At 41.7% G+C, this 8,872-nt stretch overlaps 1 protein-coding gene across 5 annotated transcripts in view; it reads right to left on the bottom strand.

Moving 5' to 3' along the window:
- Positions 1–285: 285 nt before the first annotated feature.
- NCAPG2 (non-SMC condensin II complex subunit G2) overlaps positions 286–8,872 on the bottom strand; it is a 74,229-nt gene continuing 65,642 nt past the window's right edge. For all 5 annotated transcript variants that reach the window (XM_025859130.2, XM_025859129.2, XM_025859131.2 and 2 more), the window contains 4 exons: positions 8,462–8,565; positions 7,726–7,826; positions 6,497–6,596; positions 286–702 (listed from right to left, as the gene is read on the bottom strand). In XM_025859130.2, coding sequence (XP_025714915.1) covers positions 651–702; positions 6,497–6,596; positions 7,726–7,826; positions 8,462–8,565 — 357 coding nt within the window. In that variant the 3' untranslated portion in view covers positions 286–650. The remainder of the gene's footprint in view (positions 703–6,496; positions 6,597–7,725; positions 7,827–8,461; positions 8,566–8,872) is intronic.

An 8,872-nucleotide genomic window follows, 5' to 3' on the forward strand; every position in this document is an offset into this window, starting at 1 on the left:
CCTCTTCAGATCTCAGGAAGAAAAGATAATAGTAATTCACCTTCAGGCTGAAGGACTCAGTTCTCTAGCACCCACATTTAGAGCCACCAGGCCCATCTTGACATCCAGGAAAGAAGCATCAAGACCAGAAGAGGAGGCAACTACAGGACCCTGCGTGAGGCTCTTCCCTGCACCTGGCACAGCCACTCCCTCTGCTTTAGCACCTTCTACTCTTGGCAGAATTCAACCCTTGTCTCTAAAGGGGAAGACTCACACTAATATTTTTAAATAAAGTATACAAACAGATGTTATCAAGTTTATTACTCATAGTTTAAGCAACATTTTATATATATATGTGTGTGTATATATATATATATATGTCATTTTTAAAACAACCACATTTGCTAGAAAAGTGTCTTCTTTTTTTTCCTTTGCACCACAGGTTTCTGCACTGCACCACTACCTAGAGTCCTTTATATTAAATATATTATTTATGCAGGCACCAGGCAAAAGCTTAAGAACCTTTGAGTTTCCTACTTATAAATCCCCAAATAAATCCCACCCCTATGATATGGGTTACTAACATTAAAAACACTAGGAAAATACACATTCATTTCACTTTCGCTAAGTCCTTTTTCTCTGTTTTCACATGACCAAAGATGTTGGCTTGATTATGAATTCAGAAATGCTCCCAGAGTTCTTGATGATGATTCATAGAGAAACCTGAAACATAAAGAAAGATGATTAACAACAGAAATCAGCGACCAAAATACCCAGATGTACATTTTCACAAAATAAACCTAGAAATGTTTTGCAACGGAACACACACTTCGAGAGGCTGAAATAATCAGTAACTTTCACTGATTACTTCTCATATGTGAGGCGGAGCAAGAATCCCCATCACCAGGAAACTGCACTTGAACAGGGCCGTCATCACTGCTCCCGCGGCCACAGCAGTTCACTGAGTCCCCAAAGCACTCTTCACACGAACCAAACACCAGGCCAGGTTTTCTACAGGTGAACTCTTACTCAGAAGTACTCTCATTTGTGAGGATCTAAACCGAGACTCAGATACAGGGCAGCCTCATAAACATGACAAGTACATTTCACAGTCATGGGCTTTCTCTCCACAAAAACACAAGATAAATGAAGACTATTTATCCCAAGACTCACTATTACAACGACACCCACTCCAATCACTTCCCCTGGTCCTGCCCTATACGCCTGTCCCAGGAGAGGCTTGCTCCTCCCTGCCCCAGAGAGCCAGGTTTGGGCTGAGCCCACTCAAGACACTCCCCCGAGCCCTCACGGGAAGTCCTCACACGGGCATTTACAAGTGTGTGTTCCCTTCCCCCACAAGGGCCTCCAGCACGTCCCTCAGAGGGGATGCGGGCCCTGGACACAAACACCAGCCTCCAAGCCCAGTGACGTCTCAGCTGACGCACTGTTCAGCGAGTGTCTACCTGTGCCCTGCCCCTCGCGGAGACTAACCCACCACGTGGTCTACAACAGCCCTGTCTTGTGTCAGTACAAACAGGATGTAACTAAATTCTCTACTAGCCTCATTAAAAGAGATCAAAAGAATAAGCTGAAGTTCATCTTAATACATTTTATTTTACACAATATACCCAAAATACATCAGCCTGTAATCAACATAAAAATAACACTGGCATACTTTACAATGTTTTTTTCACACTATCTTCAGAACCCAGCATGCACTTAACACTTAGCCACATCTCAGGTCAGACTCGCCACGTTTCACGTGTTCAATTTCTACATGTGACAAAGTGGCCACTGCAGGGCAGCACAGATCTAGAAAGATTTTGAGATTTTTTCTCTTTACCCCTGGAATTCCATAATTTTATCCACAGATTTACTTAAGCGTGATTTCTTTTCCATTTAATGCCATCCAGAATTTAGTGGAAGAAACAAAAAAAAGAAATTTTAAAATTCCACATTTCTTCAGCTCTGGGAAGTTTTTTCCTATTATCTGTTAGATGACTGCTTTTCTTGGGTCGGCTTCCTCATCTGTCTTTACCCTGTGACTCCTCTTCATCAGTAAGTCTGTGTTCTGAGGTACTCCTCCAACGTGATCTTTCAGACCGTCTGGAATCTGAGTCTCAACGGTGACATCTCTCCAATACGTCAGGGACATTTTTAATTTGGGATTTTTCATTCTACATCATCTTTTTGGGGTATAGTTGATTTTTTTCTTTGAAGACTCTTATTATTAATTGTCTGACTGGCCCAGCACTGTCACTTGAGCAATGGCTGTTCTGATTGTTTCTAACTGCTGGGCTACCCTACATGTATGGCTGTTTAGTGTGTGCCTGACAGACACCTCGGATAGAGGTGGGATGGTGAATGGTGAGAGGCACAGGCCCTGTGGAGGCCACCATCGCAGCAGTGAGCTGGAAGGGACAAAGGCAAGCCTTAGCCAAATTACCTCCCTGGGCCAGGGTTTTCATGTGTGACAAGACGTCTGAACCAAGGAATGTGCTCGCCCACCTGAGCTCTCAAAGCCTTTAAATCTATGTCAGAAGCTGAGTCTTCACCCCATCCACCATCAGGCCCCACCGCCTCCAGCAGACTGTGTTCATGTGCTGGAGAACGTGCAACACGACCACAGCCACAGGAGGGGCAGACAAAATCAATTTTCTGAGAAAAACATTAATAAGATAAACAATGTCTGTTTTTATTTACATCTAACTTTAATTTATCTACACCAATGTCCACTAGGCATTGATGATGATGGAAGCATGCTTCTAAATGAGCTATAAAAAGCATCCAGTCCCAAAATCATTTTAAAAAGACTATTAAAATTTCATGCAGAACAAAATGGTATTATTCATCAGTACTTGATAACCAAAAAGAGGTGATTTTGTCAGGGAGAACGCCTTTCCTTCAAGGTCTAATAACAAGGTTTAATGTTGGGGGTTGCCCAGAACACTATCAAAGTTGCCTACACACAGGCATAATTAATATTGGCAAGTAATTTGCTTATGATTACATTCCATTTACTCAGAGGGAAAAATTCATGATATAACCTGAACCACAAGAAATATTTATACTTCTAAAATTTCTAATTATAAATTTATTGCTATTTTCATACTATTTATGAAAGTAATAAATATAACATACTTGACATTTAAATGTACCAGCGTGCTGGCAAATGTATGCCATTCCTCCTGTGAGAAAATATGTCCAATTTACAGCTATATTACAGCTATATTAGGTGAGGCAATTAAAGTGCAATGAGAAGCATTTTTTATTTAGCACCCAACAGACCAGTTAACAGAATACTAACACTGCTAGAGAGAAAAGTAGTGTATTCGTCAAGAAAACATTCACTTCTGAATTAATGCCCCATTGCCTAAAATATTAACTGGACCAAAGGGTTCCCAGAGTCTTAAAGATGTTAACTTGCCTTAATGTCTCTACCCCAACATCAAATCACTAATATTTTCAATTTAGTCTTAAATGTTGTCTATTTTCCATTAGATGGATTTTGTTTTAGACGCTGGTTTTCTATAGTGTGGTTCTTGCACATTTAGGGAGCCCGAGTTTCATGGTCCAGTCCTATTTTCTTAAGATGTTTCCACCTTAAAGGGAAGAACTCTTTTTGCCATCTGTATATTAAATATCCACACAGAGCCCAACATGAAGCTCGATCCCAAGACCCTGAGATCATGACCTGAGCCGAAACCAAGAGTCAGACCCTTAACTGACCTCGCCACCCAAGGGCCCCCAGTTTTGAACTTCTAAGGCCTTTTTTTCCCTCTCAATATAACTAACATGATTCAAGTACTCAGCTTAAAACTCTGTGCAAGTGGGAATAAAAGAAATTTCTAAGAAGGAGCAAATGTCCCTGTTCCCTTACATCTTCAAAATAGTATATACATACCATTCTACACCCAAAAAAACTTATCCTTGCAAGTGTTATTTCTAAGAACAAAGAAATCCTGTAAAACGCTTGGACTTCTGGGGCATCTGGGTGGCTCCATCCGCCTCCTGACTGCAGCTTGGGTCATGATCTCAGGGTCATGGGATCGAGCCCCAGATTGGGCTCCTGGGCTGGGTATGGAGTCTGCTCAAGATTCTCCCTCTCCCTCTGCCCCTCTCCCAGCTCACAGTAAGTAAGTAAATAAATGAATGAATGAATGAATGAATAAATAAATAAATAAAATCTTTTACAAAAATGCCTGGACTTCTGAGATTATTATATCCTATGAAAATAACTTACCATTCATATAGGTTGTAATTCTGATGTGCCCGGTAAAAATATTTACACTGCCATGTGTTTTCTGAAATACAAACACTCCTCATTTCCTCCAACTCAGAAGATCACTTCCCTCTTCCCCATAGTGTCTAGAAATAAATAAGCTCATAAAACCTAAGAGTCTGTTGGGTTTCTCCTTCAAATATACAGTTGCAAACCCAACTTTATTAAAACCGCCTGGTAAATATTCACTACTTTCTAGGATGAGGTATATAGTTGAACTCATTCCCTTTGCTCACAACAAGGTCATGCAAACCTCTACCTGCCCTAGTGCCCAAGTCAATGCCCTGGTCCGTGGGGGCCTTCTCTTCCTGGTTCTGACCACTGCAGAGACCACAGGCTTTGCAGAGACCCAGCCTTCTCCAGGAGACCCCAACAGTAAAAGTGACACCCCAGGTGACTGTCTCCACCAGGCCCCCCAGGGCGGCTGTCCAGCCAGCAGCTACCTGACTACAACAGCACAGGGAAGCTCACAGGATTGGCAGAGGGCCCCAGCTTTGGTTCCAGCAGCTCCCCTAGCACGTCCCCTGCCTCCTGGAGACTGGATATCCAGTGAGTCCCATCAGAAGGCCTCAGGACTTCTCCATCCATGGAACGGTCTCAGTCCTGGGGTGTGCACTGTCCCTAGGAACAGAGTTGCTCCTCACATCTGCCTTTCCTCTCTGCTTTGGAGTTCGCTTTAACTCTCACTAGCCAATAGTTCGTTACACTGCCGCCCTGATAAGAATTTTTGACATTGAGATTTTTCCCATCCTAGTCACTGTGTGGTTTCTGCCTTCTAACTGGAATGCCACAACTACCCAGGAAACACTTGCTAAAGGAGGCTGGTACAGTTGTCTTAATACCAGGCAAAACGGACTTTCTGGGTAAAGCATTAATAGAGATAAAGAGAGACCCTTCATAAAAATAAAAGGGTCAATGCATCAAGAAGATATAGGGGTTCTAAATTCATATGCACCTAATATCAGGATCACAAAAGATAAGCAAAATCCTTCTTATCAGAAATGCAGATCCAGTAGGCAGAAAATCATTAAGAACACACTTGAACTCAATAGCACCATCAATCGACTGCATACAATTAAAAACAGTGTATAAAATATTTACCACCACCAGCTGGGATTTATTCTAGGTATGCAAGGCTGGTTCAACATTCAAAAACCACTGAGTGTAATCCATCACAAGACTCAAGAAGAAACAGCGTATGATCACATCAGTAGATGCAGAAAAAGCATTTGACTAAATCCAACACCCATTCATGATAAAAAGTCTCAGTAAATTAGGAATAGAAGGGAACTTCTTCAACTTGATGAAGAACATCCACAAAATATCGGCAGCTCATGTCAAACTTAATGGTGAGAAACTAGAAGTTTTCCCACTAAGATCAGGAACAAGGCGAGGATGCCCCTTCTCATCACTGCTTTTCAACACTGCACTGGAAGTCCTAGATAATGCAGTGAGAAAAGGAAAGAAAAGGTAAACAGAGAAGAGAGAAAATTTGTTCATAAATTAGCAATTTAGGGTTTTCGAAGCCTTTCTACAAAGGAGAAAGTAGCTAAGAAAAGTGGCTACTTTCCCAGGCATACATAAAACTATGACCTAGTTCAGAGCTCTGTTAACACTTAACATTATGAAGTTCACAAAACAGTAAGAAAAACACTGCTTTTGCTATTGATCTGAGAATCAAACACAGCTAATAGCAGAGTCTGCAGGAAGTTGTACAGCTTGTCAGATGCCAAACCTAACAAAGGCACTCGGCCGGAGGAGCCCAGTGAACACCTTCCTCAGAGCAGTCCCTGTGGCAGCAACGGGCCACCCAGAAAGCAAGAAATGACCAGTATTTCTTCCAAAGTCTGGAGGAACCTTTCCCATCCTCATTATGGATGCCTGGGGACTGGGCAATTACGTCTTAGAAATTTGAAGCCTATGGTTTCAAAAACATAGCAAACCACCCAAAATAATCTGTCTAGTTTTAAAACCATATAAAATAAGTTTGTATGTCTTTATTTTTCTGGAGTAGAATTTACCAGATGACAATTTTGTTTTTGTTTTTGAAGACAAATTAGGGAGTAAATTAAACTTACGCTCAAGGGGTTTTCCAACAGAGACGTTTCTGTGCTTACAAGTGTGTTTTCTCACTGCCTGGCTGTTAAGTAGCAGCAATGAGAACAGGATCTAAAATGTACCTACAGAGGAGCAGAGCTCTCAGAAGAGTCCATCTGGGTGCATCTAGTGCTTTACCTCTCCGTGCTGTCCTCGTCCAGAGTAATCTCCATGAACGTCTTCAGTTTTCTGTGAACAGTGGCTGCAACATCCTTCACTTTTGAACTCCTCTGTTTACCTATGGGAAAGTTACAGTAAAGACAGAGAAAAGACTTGAACGCCGCCACTGCAGTGTTAGCGCAAGCATACTCTGCTATCAGTGTGGTACAAGTGCAGCAAGACTGAGCCCCCCACCTTCGAGTTAATCCACCCATTGACCTGTGCAATAGTAATCGTCCCCGACAGGGACGTGAGAAGATCAAGCAGACGTTTTCAGAAGCACCTCATTAGCTCTGAGGGACAGCTCCAATGCACATGATCCCGTGAGTTCTGTCTATGCCATCAGAGACCTGATCCTCACCTGGACCTCCATCACAGATAACAACTACCATCTTCCAGCATCATCACTGTGTGGCACAAATGTAAGTACCTATTAAGTACTAGGTGCTCATCAGCACCATACCTCCCACCCTCACTCCTTCACCTGGGGAATGTCCCCTCATTCTCCAGACCTCAACTCAGGTGAAAGTCCCTCAGAGAAGTCTTTTCTGATGTCCAGCATGGGTAACACTAGTCACAAAGTATTATCCTAAACCCGTAGACACGCCATGCATTAGAGCTTACGGGCAGAGCTTGTTTTAATAGGAGCACTCTTTGTCTATAATACGTTACATCTTAGAAAATGATTTCAACATTAGTAAAATTGAGTAAAAAATACAGAAACTTAACAGTAATACGCAGGGACATTACTGCATTTTATACTAAGGTGAGCATTTTATAGGTATCTCCAACTACTTTTCCGTACTATTTCAACTGACTGGGATATTCAAAACACGCAAGTATAAGGCTTAAGTAAAAAAGCAGATACATTAAGTATTAACACCAAAAACACACCATCATTAGCAAAAATAAATTCAGACTTTTAAGCACAGGGAACACATGACAAGAGGGACATGTAGTGGGTCCAGTGGGGAAAGGCGACAGGTGGACAGGGCTGGTTTCTAGGCTAGTGCAGGGTCAGCTGAGCAGAGGGAGCCCAGCAGATGGCGTGTGCTCAGAGCATGGGATGACAGGCTGCAAGAGCTGGGGGAGTCTGACTGGCAGGGGACATGGCAACAAGGAACCGAGTTCTCAAACATCCTGTCACAGTTCTGTATGAGATCATACCCAGCAATACCCCAGACAGTAGAAGAGAAAGTTTAACCAACCTTTATTAATAACCAAAATAATATGCACAACAGCTGTGAGACACACAATGCCTTCAATATCATCAGAGGTAACACATGCCTTTAACTCATCTAAAAATGACCTGCAAAAAAAATTTAATAAAAATCTGTAATTATTCTATAGTATATATGCTCACACTTTATAGAAAGACTAAGATAGCCAAGATTCATCAACTACCATGAATTCTAGCTTTTAACATTTTCATTGACTGTATCTACTACTGCAGTTCTTCAGGGATCAGGTATCAGACAACTGCGAAATCTTTCCTTCTCTACTCTACCAGTCCTGAATGTGCCACAGCAAACCCTGGGCTTCAGCCAAGTGACACACCAGCAGCAGCATGTGCCAAGAAGCCACACTGGCATTGAAGCCAGGCAGGTGTTCAGAGTACCCTTAGTAAGAAGTATTGCACTACACAGTGACATTTTAAATGTTTCCCTCTAGCTGAATTTTAGTTATGATAAGCATAACCAGGGACTTTTCAGATGGATGTATTTGACAAAAAGTTTGAATTTCTCTTTGTAGAAGTATAATACAAAGGTTTTTAAAAATGCAACTATTTTTAATTGCTGATGAGAGAAAATTCTAGGAAACATTTTTCTCATGGGAAAAAAAGCACCTGTGAGAAGTTTTGAGAGCTGAAGGAATATAAGCAAAATCTACTGAGCGCTTCTAGTCACAAGGAGAATCTCAGGACAGTAAAGAGAACATGGTTACCTGATCACATCCGGAGACTTCATTATTATTCCTATTAAACACCTTGAAAACGGTGGGAGGTCTGAAAGAACCTCGGGGGTGGTGAGCTCTTCCATATTAGAAACCTGAAAAGAAGTTCCAAATCAGTAATTTCTAAACTGAGACTGAGGTAGGCTAAGTAATTTGTTTTATACCGCTGTGGATTTTCAACCAGAAACTCAAAAGAATAGTTTTTATTAGCTGCTGAAATATCTACAGTAATTATGATTATTGTTGTAGACAGGGGTATATTATTCATCGGACAGAAGTGAAAAGATAAAAACACTCAACGAACCTCTTGTTAGACAGCCTTTAAGGCAGTAGCACTCTCTGTAAATAATGCGTCTTTATGCAGGTCTAACTGGCTGTTGTTAACCGCCCAGGATCGGGTTT

Source organism: Callorhinus ursinus, unplaced genomic scaffold (assembly GCF_003265705.2).
Source record: "Callorhinus ursinus isolate GAN/ISIS: 27379988/994484 unplaced genomic scaffold, GSC_fseal_2.0 scaffold99, whole genome shotgun sequence".
NCBI classification, from domain to species: domain Eukaryota; kingdom Metazoa; phylum Chordata; class Mammalia; order Carnivora; family Otariidae; genus Callorhinus; species Callorhinus ursinus.